The following is a 21213-nucleotide window of genomic DNA, read 5'->3' as shown; positions in this document are numbered from 1 at the left end:
CAGTACCGGGCCGCACATTTACACACACTTACTACTTCATCCACAGTTGGTAGGAGAAGAAGAAAATATTACTTAATACTTAATATTTTCTTCTTCTCCTACCAACTGTAGATAGAGTAGTAAGTCCCCCTCTATTATAGTCCCAGTCTAAGTCGAGCGGTCTTTTATTTTGAAACATTTTTTTATTTCGAAATGACTCCCCCCCCCCGGTCTGCATTAAAATTGTCAAGCGTTGACCGGTCCGCAGTTAGGAAAAGGTTGGGGACCACTGCCTTAGAATATGTTAAGCAAATGTATAAGCAGCATTTAATTATCTGTCCTGCCATCACACAGAGGTCAGAGGTCATTCTGAGCAACAGGTGAGCAGCCATGTAGCTTGACAGGGATTCATTGTATTGCTGAAGGGCAGCAGGGAGAATGTTGGCTGACAACGGAGGTTTGAAACCGAGTGTCTGTGACCTTGATGCCTTCATTCAACCAGATAGACAGGTGAAAGAGAAGTGACTGACTGCTGGAGAGACGTCCTCAGTGAAGCAAACAGCCCTGACGGTGATAATCTGCTCACAGATCGAAGCTCTGAGCAGACAGTGAACGCAGCAGCAGCAAAGAGAAAGCAGGAAAGGTTAAAAAAACACTGGACTGCTGACACAGACTAGAGCTCTGACCACAGGCTGCTACACACAGCATGTACAAGACACTGTTAGAAAAGGACAGTGTGGTGGAAAATATACACTGATGTGGTGCTCAAGTACAAAACATGTTTAATATCTGTTATCCTGCAGTTAAAAGAATAAAACTGAATCACTGACCAAACTACAGCTGCAGCAATAAGTCCATGAATCCTTTCAGTGAGTTCTGAAGCAACAACAACAACAAACATTCTCAGGTTTCAGCTTCCCAGATTCTCTTTCTTGAATGTTTTTATGTTTTGGACTGTTCGGGTCAATCAAGCAAACCGGAGGCAGATTAATCATTAATGAAAATCATGATTAGACACAGCCTGAATGAGGACACCCAGGGTCACATGACCAATGGAGGTGACTCTGCTGGCGTCAGAGAGGGGTTTGAGTTCAGTCTGTTTTTTGTTTTTTTACAGTGCTGAAATGTTTTGTTCTGTTTGTTTAGACTTCCTACTGAGTGAATCGTTGTGCACATTATCACTGAAATGCAGGAGAGGGTTTGATAATAAATAAATACAATTTAATTCAGCATTTAACGTTTTAACAAACTCAAAATTACTAAATAAAAGTATTGTATGCTGTTAAGTAACGTTTTCTGTATAACACTGGCTCTTGAAATGTGGTACGAGTACCACTGGTGGTTCACGACCTCTCTCTTATGCTACGTGGAGAAATCTCAGAACAGAAAAACAGAAACATTAGACTAATAAATTCTATTCTTGGATGTGTAGATAGGCTGTCGTTTGTTAACAAGTTATCAAAAGTAATAGTCTGGTGTGTAACCTGCTATAACACCACATAAGCATTATACTTGGTCCTCGGCCCTTGTATGGATTCAGTAAGCTAGATATGATAAACTGAGTTTAGAGATGCTTGTAGGCACATTGTGTTACCTTTGCGTAGAGGCAGGCTCATTCCCAACAAGTGCAGCTTTAACATCAAGAAAACTACACCCAGAACCATCAGCTCTTCTCACTCTCGTTCTAGTTTTCCTACATTTGAAGAATTTAGTGTTGTGATATGTGATTGGCTGGTCTGGTGACAGACATGATGTGTCCCCAGGCGGAGCTCCATAAGCACACTCTGCACTTAAGATAACTGAGAGTCCTTGGCTGTGAGTGTGTGTGTGTGTGGTCAGGCAGTAGGATGCTTTCATTGTTTGATGATGCTCAGTCTAATTACCCAACAGCTTTACAACCTCTCAAGCAGCTGCTGCTCCCCCCCCCCCTGCGCCAGTATTACAGTTGTTGAAGAAAATATTTGCGCCTTAATGCTTCTCTGGAGAGAGGACAGTGAAGCAGCAGCAGCATCTGCTCACACACACACACAGAGCCTAATGAAGAGTGTGTGCCGGAGACAGCAGAACCAGGGTAATGTCCAGAGACGATGGAGGAGAGGGTGATCCTTCAGGAGTGACAGGTGTTGCCTTATTGCTCACTCGGGGTGAGATACAACCCCTTCCACCTCACCGTCTTCATTAGCCTGCCGTGTGATTGAATGCATAGCTAGCTCCACTTCTAAACCTTCAGCTGCTGCAGCTGTAAGCATGTGGAGAGAGGTGTAGCTAAGACAAGGCACGCACGCCGCTGCTCCATGGGGATGGCGGTTAAAGGGTAATTCGGGTCACAGTGACTGTCTGCTCATTTTTCTCTGGAGAACCTCACCAAGATTCAACTCTAAATGCTATCAAGACTGTGCATGATAAGAAGTATTAACAGATAGCATGCGGTGAATGGAAAACTAAATGTATATGGGAAAATGATTGATAAGGCCATAACTGGAGATAGATAAGACGGCTGTGTTCATGTGGGATGTTTTGCATCTGTCACATTCGAGGCTCTAAAATCACAGCACAGGAGTTTTCTATGCACTGCAGCTGTTTCTGCATGATGGATGATTATTGCCCAGCAGAGGTGAAGATTTTTGGCTCAGTATCACAGACCGGAGCGTGTAGACCTACATCTGAGAGCAGGGATTACTACTTTTACCGATACTGCTGATTGATCTGGAACTTTAACAGTGCTCTAAATTGTTCAGGAGAAACTTAAATACTTATATAGATGAACATTCTTGACTCCTGCTCTATTAAATATTTAACAAAAAATAATAGTCAGCTGGTTATTTAGTAACTACAGTGCTTAAATGTTATCTGACGTGACCTCTCATCAGTCCGGACTGAGTGACCAGAGGAAGCTTGAGCTTTTCTTTATATATATATATATATAATTTCAACTCTCACCTGGTAGCATAACAGCCTCAGCAGGTGAATGGGACAAGAGATGAACTAGGAGCAGTTGAACACGGTACATGTCTCCACCTGTATGTGATGCACTCTAGCTAAATGTTTAGAGAGATTACTGTTTCGGCTTCACACTTAAAAGACTTGTCATGCATTGGCTGAGTGAAGTGTAACCAAACTTTTGAGTGTTTAATAGCAGTACCCACGCCCTGCTGAGAGAGGCTCAGTGCACAACTGGGTGGATGTCTTTGTATAAGGCCAATTTTAGAGGCAGCACAACTGTATACAAAATTAATAGAAAGATGTAATTAGGCACAAACTGATGCTAATGTCTCCATGAGAGCTCATTATGAACATTTCTGTGTGAACACACCTCAAAAATGGCTTCATTTTTCTGCTTCACTGCATGAACTTTACTTCACAGCTGCTGCTGTGTTCCTACTGCTGACTGTGTTGATAAGACCCAAATCAGTCCGACAGACTACAAGAACTAACCTACCTACTAGCTGTTTTTTAGAACATCGGCCTGCACCTTTGCCTTGTGTCGCTCCCTGGGGAGGCGTGCCTCGGGGTGTGAACATCTCTTAATTTGAATGTGCACAGAACGCAAAGATAGCAGGAATGTTGAATCGGTTGAACAGAACGTGTGAAAATCAGCCGAGCGTTGTAGCTGGAGGTACTGTTGAGACGCACCCAAGTTGTGACATTCCAGACTGTCAGGACGTTTGAGCTTTTTCCAGTCAAATTAGCCGGCTGGTATCACTGCTATCACATCTATCGTGCATGAAACACACCATGAGCCGTTACCTAAATCATCTGAGGATTTTTATGCATGCACAGGAACAGATGGATGCCCCCCTCACACCTGTGGCCAGGGGGTCACTATTATGTGTATTTGCCTACTTTACACATGGGTAAGAACACACCCCCGCCCTCAAGCCCGTGGTGGACCTATGGGGAATGTGCTGTCCTGCGTTGGCTTTTCTGTGCCGGTGAACACTGCAGGGCTTTTTTTCCCCATCAAGGTGAAGGACATACACAGAATGAGTAAATACACACAACGCAGCCTCAAGGCACTTTTTTATAGCTGAGGCCTGATGTGCACCACGAACTGAGCAGTGATTGTGGTGCGAAAACGAGCAAAGATAGGGAAAGAGAGAGAGAGAAAGGAGAGGGGAGAGAGTAAGAGGCCACGCGATTAAAATAGAAACACAAGGACAGATGACACAAGACGGGGAAGGAAGAAGTGGTGACGGATGCTCTTCTGTTAAATGAGGAGGAGGAGGAGGTGGTGGTGGAGGAGGAGGACACAGTCACAGCTGATAAAAGTGAAAAATAAGAAATGACAAAGAAGAGCTTAGAAAGTGATAGATGACGCTGCTGGAGTCCAAGAGAAGCTGACTCAGGCGATATGAGAGCTTCATTTCCCAATTTCTGTTTATCTTTTTCAAAATAAAAAAAGTTATTTCCTGAAACTCAAGGATCCAATCCAGACATGATGCCACTTTGACAACCATTTAATGATCTGCTATTCTTCATTTCACCGAGTTGCCTGCAGTGTTTCATTCAACCTATTTTATATTGCAGAGATTTGGCAAGGCAAATTACCATAGCTGCTAACTGCTGATGCAACACTCTCCAGAATAATTAACAATTTATTTTTAGTATTCTCACAACCTTCCTTTGGGTCGTGGCCCAGTCTCCCGCATAGGAGAACATATGAGAGTAAAAGACAGGAAGTCATCACGCTGCTGCATGGTCACTAACCAGCAGAGAGACGTAGCAATTATCTCTCCTTCACCTCTCCAGCCCGACAGTCACAGAGGACACTGTGTCTGTCTCTCTGGATGTGGACTGTGCATTCTCGGTTTCAAAATGTCGCTGGTGTCAGATCGTTATACGTTTGCTCTGCTCGTGGCAGAAGAAGAGAAGAGAGGTGGTGTTCATCAGCAGAGAGAGATACTTCAACAGCTACTGATGAGCTACCTTGAACTTTGCTGTGGATATTCTTCAGAACTTCAGAGAATGATCTCCCATAATCAGGTCCGCTCCCTGATTTTTTTCCCATCCATTTATGTGTTGTGGCCTGCATTGTGTAAGGTAGCCTACTGTATGCACCCTTCTCCCCAACCAGCTCTTTTTGAGGTATGCCAAGATGAAGGCAACAAACCCAAACACATTGGCCTTGCAACATAGTATTTGTTTTTCACCATTCAAGACTTTTTCCCCATCTCCATGCACCTACCTTAACTGGCTCCTTTTGTTGCAAAGGAACAATGGTTCTACTCCATGGGTGAGCACATTCACCACTTGAAGGAAATTAGTTTTGACTGCTTGTATCTGCAGTCTCATTCTTTTGGACATTATTGCTGATGCAGCACCAATCCACCTTTCAACCTTGCATTCCATTTTACCCTCCTTCCTGAACATGACTATCATACTTGATCTCCTTCAGCAACAAACCACTGATTTCCTCGAAGAGTATCATGCCTCAGGATTGGAGGCGCATTTTAAGCACCGCTGCGTGTCAGAGACATTGTGCACATCAAGTAATATATAATGAGCCTTAAAATCTAAGATGCATATTCATGCTCCCCACTCTTTTTCACAGATGAAGTGGTGTTACTAGCTACAAACGAGCAGAAAACATAACAAATGCAGATGCTTCCATACAAATTATTCTCTGCGGTGTGAATAATATAGTGACAGCTACGGGGGAGAAAAAACAATATTGCATCTAAGAACTTTGCTCTTGATATTCATGCTGTGAAAAAAATAAATCATTTTAATATTAATGGGGCCATGACCTTTCTCAAAAAAGCATAAATAAATTATTAACACTTTGCCTATTTCCCTCCACAATTTAATGCAGAGAGGTCGACCATTGTTCTTTTAGAGGGTTCTCCGCTGTGTAGATTTTTGGTATTGTTTTGGCGAGTACATGAAACCTGTGGGGTCAGCTGAGAATTGTGTCATAAAATTTAGATTCTCCTCATTCACCTATGCTCTTGTTGTAACAAAGTAATTGGTAGATTCCAGCTCATTCCTTGCTTTGTCAGTCCAACAGATGAAATGGTACTAAATTTGCAGAACTGCTTACTGTTGTGCCTTCACAATATGAAAGCATGGCACTATATGACACTGGGTGCTCTGATTGTCATTTTCAAGTTGGGTCCGTTTTAATAATGTGTACATTTTATTTATTTTTTTAAGATATCTTTTAGGGCTTTTTTTAAAGCTTTGTTTTTGATAGAGACAGCTGAAGAGTGACAGGAATGTGTGGAGAGAGAGATGGGGAATGACATGCAGCAAAGGGCCGCAGGTTGGGTTCGAACTCTGGGCTGCTGCGCCAAGGCTTCGTACATGGGGCGGATGCTCTACCAACTGAGCTAATCGATACCCAAATAATGTGTTAATTTTTAATTATAGTGCTTGACTAGAAGCTGTGCTGCCTGACATTGTGTTGTGCTTGTTTATGACATTTCCTTTAATTGTTACAGTTACCATTTGAATTTAGAATTTTGAGTTTTATTCTTCCACTGCTTTTTATTTGGTCGTCTGCTTAAGAAAAACTCCCACCAGAAGCCAATGTGTACTGACAGAAATGTTGAAAATACTCTGACACAAGCTGTCACATCTACTGCGGCCTTCTCAAATATGTTTCTGTTGTGTGCCGTGGGATGTTGACTGGATTGAATTGTTTCCCCAAATACCAATCAAGTCGTCTTTGTCTTACTTCCCATCACTGTGTCATGTTTTCCTCCATGCTGTCGCCGGCTCAGCCGAGCTGTCATGGAGCCAATGACAGTTTTGGATGAGATGGATGACTTAAGACAATGAGGTATCTGTCCCTGCATGCTCAGGACAAGCACAGTAATAAGTAAAGCGTACTTTCCAAAGAGTGGTAAACATATTGACAGCTGTGACTCTGCTTGTAGGACATGCATCCTCAAATGTCAGTGGGAGTGCTGTCAGAGCTGCTAACTTGCACTGTCAGCATTGCTGTCATGTTAAAAGCACAGGGTGGTACCCAACAGAAGCCGCTTTTGTGTTAAAAGACCAAACATAACATGACCTGAAGTGACATCACATGTGGTTGTGGCCATTGTTTCATCATTGTGGTTGTTGCAACAGCCCTTAAATGATCTTCCCTATCTTGCACCCAGGACTAGGAAATCTAACTACTTAACCCACAGAAGACTGTGTTGTCTGTTGCCCCTTAATATAAGAACTGTATGTGTCTGCAGATGCCACCACAGACCTGCACACTCCAAAGGACCTCAGTCTCCTCAGTAAGTCGAGGCAGCTTTGACACTACGTCTGTGTTGTCCGACCATTCCAGTTTATTGTTGAGGTGAAAATCCAGATATTTAAATGCTCCCACCATCTCGATATCTAATTCCTAGATGTTCACTGGTGTGGGCTGTGGCGTCCTCCTCTGCAAGCCGATCACCATCTTCTCCGTCTTGCTGGCGCTGATGTGTGATGACCCCCCTGTACTCCTGCTTTCATCAGAGTACTTCTGTAGATGACAGCTGTCGGTGTTGTGTCTGAAGTCTGATATATACAGGGTGAAAAGATAAGTAGAGAGCACTGTACCCTGTGGAGCCCTGTACCGCAAATCACTACATCAGACAGTGTCATGAAGCCTCACAGACTGTGGTCTGTTGGTGAGCTAGTTCATAGTCCACACGTAAATAAGTCTAAATTGACTAAAGTAAGCACAGGAAAGCGTTATCTATTGTAGCTAAGAGCATAGCAATCTACTACCAGGACAACTTACTGGCTAAATGTGAACGTTAATTCTGGACCTCGCAAATGGTAATTTGTGGGGGAAATTTAGTAAGTGGACCTCAAGTTCAGCTAGTTTTGTCTCTTATTTTGTGAGCATTGACTAACATTAGCCACGAAAAGCTTCTTTGAGTAATGTTGTAGCTGTGCTGAACTGAACTGAGTGCATTGTATTGCAGAGGAATGTGTTTTGTCCTTCAAAAGTTACAGCCTAGCAGTAAAATCAGATGTCGAGATAATGGAGCTTAAATAAAATGAAATAAATCAGTTCAGAAATGAACCAGAATAATCCCCATGATATCATATATTTATATATCATCATGCAGGCCCTGGCTCATTGTTATTCATGTTTGATAGTGGTGGTTATATAGGCAGCCCATCACACAAAGGTCACACATTAGATTTCTCCAGCAGCCAGTCTATATGTCCATCAGCAGCTACGCTTCTTGTCAAAATGTCCTTGAGCAGGACACTGAACCCCGACCCGCTCCCTTCATTGTAAGTCTCTGTGGATAAGCACATCAGCAGAACGCCTCAAATGAGAAATTTAAATTCCTCTGAAGCCTCCGCTCGGCGGATGGGTCAGGACCCTGGCCGGGCCTTCAGGGGAAATTCATCTCACGGCCCTTCACTTGTTCCACACTTATCGCAGCATCAAGCTTTGAGGGCAGATCAGCATCAGCTGAGGTCAGGGTGGGATAATGGAGAGGGTAAAGGCTGTCTCTGCAAGCTCAAGCAGGTTTTATCACTTGTCCTCATTGAATTGTGAATAAAAGAGGGACAGTGGAGGCCAGAGTCTCCTTCATCACTTAATGGACTGGATGAAGGCTCACAGAGGACCCCATTAGAACTAATTACAGTCAGAGATAAGGAGTTCAGATGTGAAGGCATGTTCTGTTCAGCTCTGTCTGATTGGTATTGTCTTGCCTTAGAGGTAAACTTCACATATAAAGACAACGTTTAGTAGTATGATGAGGAAAATGATCTAACTGTTCTCTGAAGCTTGACAATGTTAAATATTAAAACCCAGACTTGGCTGCTGGAGAAATGGAAATACTTGCTATCTTGTGCACATTTTCTTTTTTAGAAATCATAGACATAATTGTGTCTTTGGAACCTTTGGGATCTCCACTAGTCTAGTCTAGTACTGTCTGCTCTGTAGAGTTGGTAATGACTGGCTCGCTAATGGGTCTGTGGGGTTAAGGGCTTTACTTAGTTCTGCACAGAATTTAAACTAAGACCCAAACCTCTTTAAGATCTGACCGGACAGAACCTCACTGGTCCTACCAAATGCAACACATCAGAAATATCTTAATAAAACACATTTGACGAACCATTCTGACATAGTGGCCAATTTTTGTAATGACAGCAAAGGCATCCATCATGTGATGTACAGGGCCCTAAAGGACTTATCTTGTTCTCATTAGTTTACATTGTGAAAGAAGCGGCTGAGAATGGTGAATACGTAACTTTAAGCATAATAACCTCAATGAAATGACAAACAAGAATTTAAAAAGGGATTTGGGAAGTCTAGAAGAGCAGCATGATTAAATCATTTAACCCCCATTCAAGTTTGCAGATGGCTAAATAGGAGCTGCTCGGCTGGCACATGGCTTTAGACATGGTTGTGCTGTGTTTCATGTGGGCTTCTGCCTCCTAGTCACACCCCGTATAAAAAGCCGGTCGCAGATTTACATGTGAACTAAACCAAGAAAAACAACCAAATCTGAGATAACAAAGTCTGGCGGACTAAACAATCTGTCCGCTCCCGGTGGGGTTTGAAGTTGAAGGACAGACCAAAACAGCCAGGCAGAGACACGTCTGGGTGGGTTTTAGGCTAAGAATGAACTAACCCCCTCCTCTGTATCCATTTCTCTTTATGTATTACTTGTGTAAGTTATGTACTGGACAATGACATCCAAACTACTGTAGTTGTGATGTCATAAATGATGCAGACACGCTCATGTGTTGAACAGATTTAATATGAGCACAGAGAAACTTTCCTCCTGCAACACATGGTGGAATATGAATACAAACTCACAGAGAAGAGTTGACATCAAGGTCAAGAAGACATTTTGTGTGGACATCACAATAATCGGACTCATCAAAATCACAATTCAATCTTTCCCACCCCAGGTTGAGGTTATAAAACATCAAATCAGAAATCATGAAGCTTGAACTACTCTACGGCTTCAGTCTTTCTGGGTTTGCTGTTCTCAGGTTGTTTATATTCTGGTGGGTGAAGAGGGAATTGTCACAGTGTAATGCCAATTATGATAAACTATGCGAAAATTGCATATCTCACTGTTATTCCTCACAGAGGGATTAGCTGCTGGAAGATCTGTGAGCACGGTGTGATTTGGCGTTGGAAATGCGACATTCTGTCTCTGAGCAGTCATGCTGTTTTCATTTGAAATTCATGGCACCGCAGAAAATGGATTGAGATTCTGTTCAGGATTATAAAACAATCACTTAATCCAGGAAATATAAAGGTAATTTACTTTAGAGATTCTGAGTAAATCCGCTGCGGTGTGCGGCAGAGTGATTGTTTTTAGATTCACTTGATTAGAGGTCATGGGAAAATGAAATACACTGTTTGTGTCCTTTTTGTATGGGGATTAATCCTGTCTGATATCTTTCACACAGCTCATATAACACAAACCTGTCTGTCTGTGTGTCTGTCTGTCAGGTTGAACATCCTACTCGGCGGCATGACGCCTCTCTACTTCCACATCGTCAACGTGTGCCTGCACTGCGCCGTAACCTGCCTGCTCATGCACACGTGTGAGCGCTGCTCATTCGAAGACTCGCGCCTAGCCTTCGTCACGGCACTGCTCTTCGCCGTGCACCCCGTCCACACTGAAGCCGTGAGTACATGACACACACACACACACACACACACTAAGGTCATGCAAGAGCTGAACCTTTGACATCTGCAACACAAAACTGAAATCAAAACAAGTCTAAAAATGAGCAATGGTTTACATTTTCTCAATCTAATTTGGAGCGCTGACCTTTCACAAAATGTCCCATTACACTGAAATAGCTGCTGTGAGAACGCTGACCTTTCCCTGGCTACCACTGCCACCCAGCTCACCAGCTCCAGTCCAAGCTCCCAGCAACCAATCCTTGTTGAATTGTCATTTTTAAACTTTGATTTTATGTGGGGTCTCTTATGAAGAGGATCTAACTTGTTAATTATTATGATTATTTGCTTGAACTTATGATTTATTAGTTGAACAACAGTTTAAATTGTATTCCAGGCACAGCAGACTGTAGACATGAATAGACTACAATTTGTTCACTGTCATTGTCGAGTGGGGGGGCAACCTGAACGACCGAACGATTTGGGACACCACTGTCAGCCAGAGGCCTTCTCAGCTCGATCAGTATAGCTATAGTGGAAGGGATGTCACACATTTACACACACTGCTACACACAAGGTTGCACCTCACCTTAAATGCCTGAATGGAAGTGTGGTGAGGTGGAACATCTCTCCAAGTCTCATCAGCTGAGTTCAGTGAGAACCACTAACCCTCCACGAGAACATAATTACATTCAGTATTTATGCTGTAGGCGTACATGCACGGCTGATTGGTTGAAAGCACTGTGCGAAGACGATGGAGTAAACTGATCGCTCGTGGATATTCCTCTGGCTGTTTTCTTTTTTCTGTATTAAATTGCCTTTATTACTTTTACTGTTTAAAATGCAGCCTGGTGCACGACAGCCAAACAGGGGAAGCAGACTCATGGGCTGAATTTATGCTCACGTTGCTGCTTATTCAGGGTCTAAACACAGACGACATTCCCCTCAGGGGCAGCTGGTTTTGTCCCAGTTGAGCATTTTGTGCTGCTGTTTCCTGTGAGAAAAACAGCTCCCTCATCCCTATTCAACAGTTCTTTTTCTGTTACAATGAGGAGCTATCATAATAACAAGGAGAAATATCTTCATCTACCTCTTGACCAAACCGAGTATTTCAGGGCTGTCTGTCTGAGATATGAAAACGTTTACATGAGAATGTTTTTTCTCATTATCCAAAGACATGCAGATTATTAACTCAGTATCAGGACTCAGGACTCAATATCCTTACGCTTAACAAGCTATGTTGATGCAGTTTAACCCCCACATTCCACTGGGCACGGTCGCTGCAGTGATACACAGCTGTTCTAGTCAATGTATCAAACACCACCGGCTCCGCCACGGTCCGGTTCAGAAGCAACCTAGAAGCGGGCGGATGGAAGCCAGACACAGTAAAAGCAAAGAGAATCTGGTGGATTTTCAAAATAAAATACTCCGTGCAAACTGCCGGTCGTAAAAACAGACAAAAGCGAAACTAATTAACTACGTAGCATATTTATACATGTAGTAGCATATTTAGAAGCACATAAACCAGGAAAATTACCAAATCTGAGCAAGTCTGGTGGGCTTAATGCTTCTGAACCGTGTCCAGTGAAGTTTCAGGGTTATCCTGCCAACAGCCAAATACGTATGGTAAGGATGCAAGACGTTCCATGTGTGTCTAGTCAATGTTTCAAACCCCAGCAGTTCAGAAGCATCCCAGAGGCAGGCCTCTGCTCAGCTCCACGGGGAATACAGGGCTGTTCTATTTTTGCTGCACACCGTGAGCATCGTGCGTCAATCTGCACAGAGGAACACGAAGGAGTCAGACACAGAAACAGCATACAGAAAACACCCTAATTAAAACAGCCAGAAGGGAAACAAATGAACTATTTAACATATTTACATGTTTAGAAGCTCATAAACCAAAATGACCAAATCTGACCATGCCTGGCAGGCAAAACCCTCCTGAAACACCCGGTGGGATTTGGGCGTTTCTTTAAAGAGGCCACATGTTGTTCAACACACGCAGAGTCAAGGTCATATGCAAATAATATGTAAACAAGAAGATTTGATCCATCCATCACTGATCAACCTGTGGTTAAACTGCCATTAACAGCAGACCACAACACTAATATTTTCCATGTCTTTCCTGATCCACTGACATACACAAATAAATGCAAACACCCTTTAACATATGTCTGCGTGTGTCGCTACTTGACAGTATAATCATTCCATCATTGCAGCATTACTGTGTACTGTGTATTGTCAGATTCCTGTTGTCAGAGCTGTGAAGCAGCTGCAGGCACATTCTGCACACTACATGATGGAATTTAGGAACCACACATGGGCAGCGGGAGCTCCAGTCTTATTGATGTTAGCAGTTGTTGCATTGCAGCCTGGTCAATAATAAATACATACCGCACATGATTTATTGTTAGGGTTTTCTGCAGCACGTTACAGTAGAGGTGGTTTACATCATGGAAGATAAATCGCCCCTCAAAAGTATTTTTGAATGCCTCTGAGAATGTAAGGAAAGCTCCCATTTATTTTCACACAGAGAGTGTTTTGTGACTGAACATCAGAGCTCTTCTAAAGCTTGGATCGGCATAAAACTCAGAGACAAACCGCTGTGTCAGAAAATATCTACGGTTGACAAGTTTTATCACGATATGATACAGATAAATCAATTCTTTAGATAATGATACGATATTTGCTAATCACAAACTCTGCCTTCGATTGTTACGAGACAGTTATGTGATGAGCGGGATGTGGAGTGTAACAGCTGTCTAGACGGTCAGAAATCTGAGCAGTCAGTAACAGTTTGACAAGTCATACTTATGGAGATAAACACTCAGTTCCCAGCAGCAGTCTGTGTGTGTGAAGCAGAAAATCAGCCCTTACTGTCTCGATGCCTAGTTGATGACTACCTCCCTTCACACAGACGAACAATAAAGTGATTATGTTCTCGTCTGACTCACAGTTAATCCCTTCTGCTGTGAGGTTTTAACAACACAGGTTTGGTTGTTGTTGCCCAGATTAACTTTCACTTTGTCCCAGCAGCAGCACATCCCTACCAGAAGACGTAACTGATACCTGGAACTCTTAACTCGCTTTAAGAATAATAAACTATAAGTTTAAGTCCATAAGTTTACTCAACATTTACATATAAATTGGTATTTTTGTGATTTAATGCCCCCAGTCTCAGAGTGTAATCCCACTGAGCTATACTGCTGAGTATTTGTTTTGATTACATTATCTATGATCAAAAACTAGCGAGTCGACAGCTTTGCTAACAGCCAAGCATCAACAAGGTCAACAACACAAGACATAGCAGCCAGCTAATATTACTTACTAGTCCAACAGTATAAAGGATGGACAGAGCCTGAGTGACATCATCCGTAGGTTTCCGACATGCTGTTTTGAAGCCGGAAAATAAGCGCCACTGGCCTCTGCCATGTTGTATGTACTGCTCCTTCCGCCTCCCCTCTAATCTAAATATCGGTAGAGATGTGGAAAAGCTGTGGACCTAAGGTCTTTTTCTGCTCAGTGTCTTCACCTCTGCCCTTATGTCCATAATGCCTGCTGAGCCCGGCTACATTGTCTGCTTGTCCAGTTCTGGTTCTGGCATGACACCGGCTCAATTTCCAGTCAGCATTCCCCCATTTGAAAACATCTTCTTCTTCCCGATGCTCCAAAACGCCTGGAGCTATGAGCTCACAGTTCAGGCAGCCAGGCTAACAAACTGAGCTAACATTAGCTAACAGCAGCTGCAGTCGGCAGCGGTTTACTTTGAGGACATCAGAGCGAAAACCAGAAAACATTTTCTCCATAAAATATGATCCAGTTTCACCAAAATCAGTGAAATAGTTGGTGGTGTGTGACTTGGCGCTAATCACCTGATTGTCAATGTAGCATCAACATGATTTAAAGTCTTTATTTTATGGAGGAAAGTTAGATGATGGGGCTTTTAGAAAGAAGCATTAGCTAGTATAAAACAGTCACAGGTCATCTTTTGGCCCTCAACAACGCACAGTCCACCTGATCTCATGTTGGAGACACAGCTGAGGGCGTGTGGAAAGAACAGACTCGCTGTTGTTTCTGTGAACAAAAATCAACCCTGATGGAAGCGTTCATATGTCTTCATTAAAAACTGAAACATGGAAATAGGTAACGCCCATTAGCGTACTGTATTCTGTTTTGTTTATGTGTACTTATCCTTATGCTTTTGGATCGGTGATCATTAAATCGTTTGCATCCATATGGATCGATACACCCCTGAAAACATCTGCTTTTAAAAGTCTGAGATACAAGTGTGGGACATAAAAGTGTGAGACATGGAGGATTTTTCAGATGCCAGCCTAAAAGTTCACACTGCTCGATGAATGAGGTTGTCAATTATGCTGCTTTGTTTTGTTCCCTACAGAAACAAGCCTCATCTCCATAGCTCGTGGGGTTTGTAGTATTATTACCAGACCAAAGTGATAGAAAAAAATGTTATCCAGGAGACTCTCATCTTTCTACATTAGCTAACATTGAGCATTTCATTAAAAAGAAACTTAAAATGGTAATTTAGTGTGGAGCAAAGAACTTCCTGAAGCAGTGGCCCCTTCAACTTTAAAACCATTTTCTACCTTTCTGACATTTAACTTGGTGCTAAGTCAAACATCCAAGGGCACTTATGTAAGGAGTGACCTGACTGGTTAGACCTGGAGTTCCCAAATTTTACTGACTTTACTGTGTATGTATGTGTATGTATGTGTGTGTGTGTGTCACCCAGCTGAGAGGTTTCCACGTTGATTCTGGTTCTTGAGTGTAGGAGGGAGAAATAAGCCCAAGTGTCAGCCTGTCCTCTGCCTTTTATTGTAGTAGTTGTCCACTCTGCAGAAGTATCTTTGAGGAGCAGAGCAGCTCCTTTGGGATTAGTACAGTATCACATTATTATTTCATTCACTCCTGCTTCCATTCCTCTGGCTCCTTTTGTGTCCCTGCATGTCAGCCTAGTTCAGCTCTCACACACCTCTTGCCATTTAGCACCCCTGCTCCACTTTACATGTTTCCCAAAGGGCAACATTTCCAACTGTGTGATGCAGAGAGGTGGAGCGTCAAGCTGGGGGATCTATGCAAAAGATCCTAGCAGAGCAGATTATTATTCATCTCCCTCACTTCAACAGGTGAGGTGACAATAAGAGCTCAGATGTTCAGCAAACGAGCGCTGCAGAGAAATTGGAATGGGGATCGGCACAAGGGTGGAGGGTGGCGGGTGAGATGAATGGAGCAAAGGAGTGTCTGTGCGCTCGGAGAACGATATAAAGAGAAATGCATGAGATACGGTGGAGGAGGGCAATGATAGGACCGAGATGCAGGTGGAGAGGGAGAGAAAGAGGGTTAGCAGGGGGAAGAGATGAATGGAGAGCAGCAGGGGTTGCAGCAGGACAGGCCTCCCGCCGGGGCGCTCCCCTGACTCCCGTTACAGAGAGACGCAGAGATAGGAAAGGGAAGAGAGGAGCGAGTGAAGGGAAGGTTCAGGGTAGAGGGAGAGGAAGCGAGCTGGGAGCGAGGGAACCAAGACAGGAAAAAAAGTGAGAGCAGGAAGCGTGAAGGAGTCGGAAATAGGGTCTCAAAGTCTCCAGGCCGGTGCAGGCGAGAGTTTGATTTCTCAGCCTATCTCCCAGCATGCCAGTCAAACTGCCAGAACACGCAGCAGCACCCGGGACTCCTGCTTGTGACTGCTGGGGAGGAGGGAGGGCTGGTTACTGGCTCTGTGCACCAACCTTCAAACATGTCATATTTGCTCTCCATTCCAAAGCCGTTTACGGATTCTGAATAAAGTTTGAAATCTTTTTTTGGAGTCTGTTTAGGCAGAGAGTTTATAAATGGCTCAACTGAAACTCAAATTTTCAGTGTTCAAGGAATCAAGAACGTGAGTACAGAGGGTAAAGTAGGACTCACAGGCTCACAGAGGAGCTGACCTGCAAACCTCCCAAAAACTCAACAATGTAGTGTATCGCCTGGAGTGTAAAGATGCCGACTGGTCGAGTTTCTGGCAGGAAGTGGGTTGATGTGGCAAAAAGAAGAATTTTCTAAGTAGAGCTTCAACAATAAATAGATTGATTTGATTTTTGGCAGAAAATGCAGTGACAACTATTTTGGTAAATGATTCAGTGAAGTAAAAAAATCGTTTGATGCTTTTAGACTCTTAAATGTGAAAAAATGCTGCATTTCTTTGTTTTGACTATTAACTTGGCTTCTGTTTTACTGTTTTAACTTCTATTGGCCAACTTGATTAGTTGTGATAGAGTTGTGATACAACATTTGTAAATAATCTGCAGATTAATCGATTAATGAAAATGATTATTAGCTGGAGTGTTTGCTCATGCATATATATTATATCATCAGCTTCATGTTGTGCCTAACCACTTCCCTCAGCTCTTCTAAACTCGCTGTGAATCTCAGTTCCTACATGCACCTGACAAGTATCATTTAATTTAGATCTTCAGCAGTATTTAGCAGAGTGGTTGCCTAGCAACACACAGGCACAATGGAAAGCTTTGTTTTGACATAATTTGTTGAATTGCTGAAGTAAATGGTAAATGGACTGTACTTATATAGCACCTTTCTAGTCGTCTGACCACTCAAAGCGCCTTTACACTACATATCTTATTCACTCATTCACACACTGATGGCATTGGCTGCCCTGCAAGGTGCCAACTGCTCATCAGTTTTAGGAGCTAACCATTTATACACATTCACACACCGATGGCTTCGGAAAGCAATTTGGGGTTCAATATAGACACTGGAGGAGTCAGAGGTCGAACCGCCGATCATCTGATTAATGGACAACCTGCTCTACCTCCGAGCCACAGCCGCCCTAATAGTAGTGTTCAATAATTGCTTGCTCTCCTCTCTGGTACACAGTGTCGGATGGTTTGATTCTCATGTCCGCCCAGTCACTGATATAATTTCTCCTGCCTCCAGGCAGCACTAGAGCTTTTCTTTGGTGCTTCACAAGCAGTGGTTAACGTAGACGGCAAGCTCGCTAAACTTACATCGCTAATGCTTTGGATAGAGAAAAAAAAGGTAAATTGGGTGACAGCAACCATGTTTCTCAAGTGTAGCAGGACAGTTTGTTCTCTGGCTGCTTAAACATTCAGTGCCAGTGTCTCTTTGTTGCTTTTAGCATTTATGTGGGTTTTTGGTACGTTCGTTGAATGACAGCGCCGCATACTTCTGCCTGTTTAACAGTCATTTATTTCAGCCTGTTTTCTCTTTTTTTGTCATACTCCTCCATCCACTCAGGCTCTTTCATCCACACTTAGCCCACCTGGTAAATCACAACAAAAAAATCAGACACTGTAACAACACTGTAGCTGTAGTCTGTTTCTTCAAAAGCTGCTAAGCCAATCATAATCAAGGACCATAACTCTCGACTCTTCGGCGCTGCCACTGCATCTGTCCTCCAGATTTACCTTGGAGTCAGCTCTCTGTCCCACCACTCCATCCAGACATCCCCACACAGCACTCACACTCGGCCTGTCTTATTGTGAGTGACATTGCCACATTCAAAGGGATCTACATTGGAGGGTTTGAGCTGTCAAATGAACCTAAGGTGTACTAACCTGTAGTAAACGGCGGCCAAGAGTTTCATTTTGGCATTTTTAGGCCTGTCACTGCCGATAAGAAGTTATTCTACTGCTGCCACTGTTTGTCCTTTCAGTTACGAAAGCAACACTCACTCCTAAAGGGCCTGCTACCTGAAATTGGTGTATATTGGTCTTCACATCTAAAATAAAAAAAACAACAACAACAGAAAAATAATTCTTGGAGAATTTGGCTCTCCTGCCAGCCTGGAGCAGAATTCTAAGTCACCTATCCATGCTCCATCCTAATGTTTTAATCCACCTCTCAGGAAAGTGTCCACTTTCCATCAGATACTCTTATGCAAATATTATTAGAGTAAAGTAGATGGAGACACACACACACCTGAGTGCACACACACACACACACACACACACACACACACACACACACACACACACACACACACAGCTTGATGAATCCCAGACTGTACCTCAGTATAAACAGTTTCTGTCATTAAGACCAGATGGAGTTCATTTTTCTTATCGTGATAAGGAATGAGATTGGTGGAGACACACTGGGGGAAGAAACACATTTTTCACTCAGGCGGCTGCTCTCAAGCTCGTTTTCTCAGTTGGACTCCTTCCTCGCTCAGCAGCCACATTTGAGAGAATCAGAAACCTTTCTAGAACAAAGAGGATGGTTTGTGTGAGAGGGTTTCTAAATCGAGGCAGCTTCCAGTCCTCTGCAAGTCTACAGAGAGTCTTTAGAGTCTTAATCTAAACTGAAACACTTAGCGGCCATTCACACACACATTATTGTTTACACTGAGGTTCAAGCATTGTGCTTATTGCTAATAAACCCTTCAGCAGCCTTTTCTTCTCTGACTAGTCAGATAAAACAGAATTGGTTCTTCCATTAGCTCAGTTGTAAACAAGACAACTTAATAAAAGCTTTTTAGTTTGTGCCCAACCTGTTGCTCCATCAGAATTACAGTAAGCAGCATCACGCACGGCTTGTTGCGTCTGAAATGGATGTTAATTTGGTTTCCTCTTTAGCTTACGACATTTGGTGATATCATTATCCTCAAAAGTGAACTGACTGACCACGGCCTAGCATCAGAAGCGAAAGGATGCTGCCAGCAGGCTGTTCAAGATGGGTAAAAACATGAAAGGATCAGCACTAGCAAGTTTATACCATCCAATCAGTGCAGGCAAATCCACCTTCAACCAACTTTATCAACCTCCACATCAACGGCAGCAAGACGAGGAGATGGTGCTTTCAGGAGGACACGTCAGACCACACCAGTGAACATCCAGGGATTGGATATCAAGATGGTGGGAGCATAGAAATACCTGGGTGTTCACTCTGACAACAAACTGGACTGGTCGGACAACACAGACGTCCTGTACAAAAAGGCTCAAAGTGGTCTCCACTTACTGAGGACACGGAGGTCCTTTGGAGCATGCAGGACTCTGTTGACACTGTAGTTCTACGTCTGTTTGGAGGATGGAAGCATGTTGGAAGGCAGAAAAAGACTCACTGGTCAAGAGGTCCAGCTCTGTCTCTGCCTGGACTGCCCTCTAGACTCCATAGAGGAAGTGAGGGAGAGGAGGCCTGAACAACTCATGAACAACTCCTCTCACCCCCTGAGACTGTGGAGGCCTTAAACAGCTCCTTCAGTACCAGACTGCTACTCCCACCATGTAAGAAGGAGATCTACCACAGGTCCTTCATTCCAACAGCTGTCAGACTCTTTAACACCAGCATGACTTTATGATTTTTTCTATGCATTTCTTACTTGTTAGTAATTTCTTATCAACCTTGTGTGTACAAGCTGCTGTGACAAATGAATTTCTTGGTGTGGTGCTTCTTAAATGAAGGAACAGCTTTAACTAATCATATGATCTCAAACACAGTCTGTGTTTTGAAATATCTCAACAAATATTGAATGGATAGCCGTGAAATTTTTAAATGGTGAATTATGTTCCCTACAGGATGAACTCTAATAGATTTGGCGATTCCCCTGACTGTGAAACTAACGGCATTCCCATAAACGTTAGCCGTGCTGACACAATAAATTAAGGAGGCGACTGTAACGTAATGTTAACACAGGCCACACAGTGAAAACAGCACGTTAGCGCAACAGTATTGAGCGTACATCGATATAAGACTAATCCCAGAGCATTTCCATGACGACTGCATTGACTTCTTTTAATTGCATTTCTGTCTGAATGAAGAACTGACGAAGAGTCATGACGATGCCTTCAGTACAGTTCTCCTTTATTCTCTGTTGATCTCAGTCACGGATGCTCCAAGCAGATGTGAGTCGGCACAGGAGACGCCAACTTTCTCTTCCTGCCTCATGTTTCGAGGGATGTAAACGGGAAGTATAATGTGTGGCATGGCATGGATTCAGTGAGTTACTCGAGGAATAAGCTGTAGTCTACAAGTTGAATTCTGAGCTGTGTGTCAGCGCCTTTCACCCCATGCAGTACGTCGTGGGTCAAATTGAACTTCCGCACTCTGAGATTCTTTCTTTCTCTTCATTAGTTTACCGCTGGTGAAGTGGTGGAGGTCTGTGGTTGCCATGGTCGCACAGCAAGATGTGGCGGCAAGTTAAAAGAGTGGAACCGTCATCAACTAAGACTGAAGTGGTAAATAGCTGTGTGTGTTCATAAGAATGCAGCTGCACTATTCTGTTCTCTAAAGTGTCAGCTCCGATGCTAAATTCTGAGTCATCATAATGATATGCAGACAGGTGTGGATGTTTTAAGGGAGGCAGGAGTCAGTCTGATGTGTGGACATTAGTTTTTGTACCTTTATTCAGTTTGCTGAGGCCCAATCTGAACTCAGACCTCTCTCTTTTCAGCCATTTAGAGTAGACAAACATTTAAAAAGCCTCTCTGGACTGTTTGTATCGCAGCATCAGCGTCTCCTTTTTCTTCCTGTTGTTCATCAACAAATAAACTCAGCCTGAACCTCAACAGAACCAGGGTGACTGTGTCTCCAGGTCCAGACTTTCTACTGTTCTCTCTGTCGAAACATGGTCGCTCTGGCAGTCAGTCAGCCGCTCCGTATCCAGT

General features: G+C 43.3%; 1 protein-coding gene across 2 annotated transcripts in view; it reads left to right on the top strand.

Annotated features, from left to right (window-relative positions):
* Positions 1-21213, top strand: part of tmtc1 (transmembrane O-mannosyltransferase targeting cadherins 1) — a 125011-nt gene that overhangs the window by 4162 nt on the left and 99636 nt on the right. Inside the window, exon 2 of one of the 2 annotated variants that reach the window (XM_027272057.1) lies at positions 10400-10577. In XM_027272057.1, coding sequence (XP_027127858.1) covers positions 10400-10577 — 178 coding nt within the window. Of the gene's footprint in view, positions 1-10399; positions 10578-20696; positions 20785-21213 lie in introns of those variants that run through there. The other variant, XM_027272058.1, reaches the window with a different exon arrangement.

This window comes from Larimichthys crocea, chromosome XX (genome assembly GCF_000972845.2).
Source record: "Larimichthys crocea isolate SSNF chromosome XX, L_crocea_2.0, whole genome shotgun sequence".
NCBI lineage: Eukaryota > Metazoa > Chordata > Actinopteri > Sciaenidae > Larimichthys > Larimichthys crocea.
Note: the sequence above shows the minus strand (reverse complement) of the source record. Positions and strands in the feature narration are given on the sequence as shown.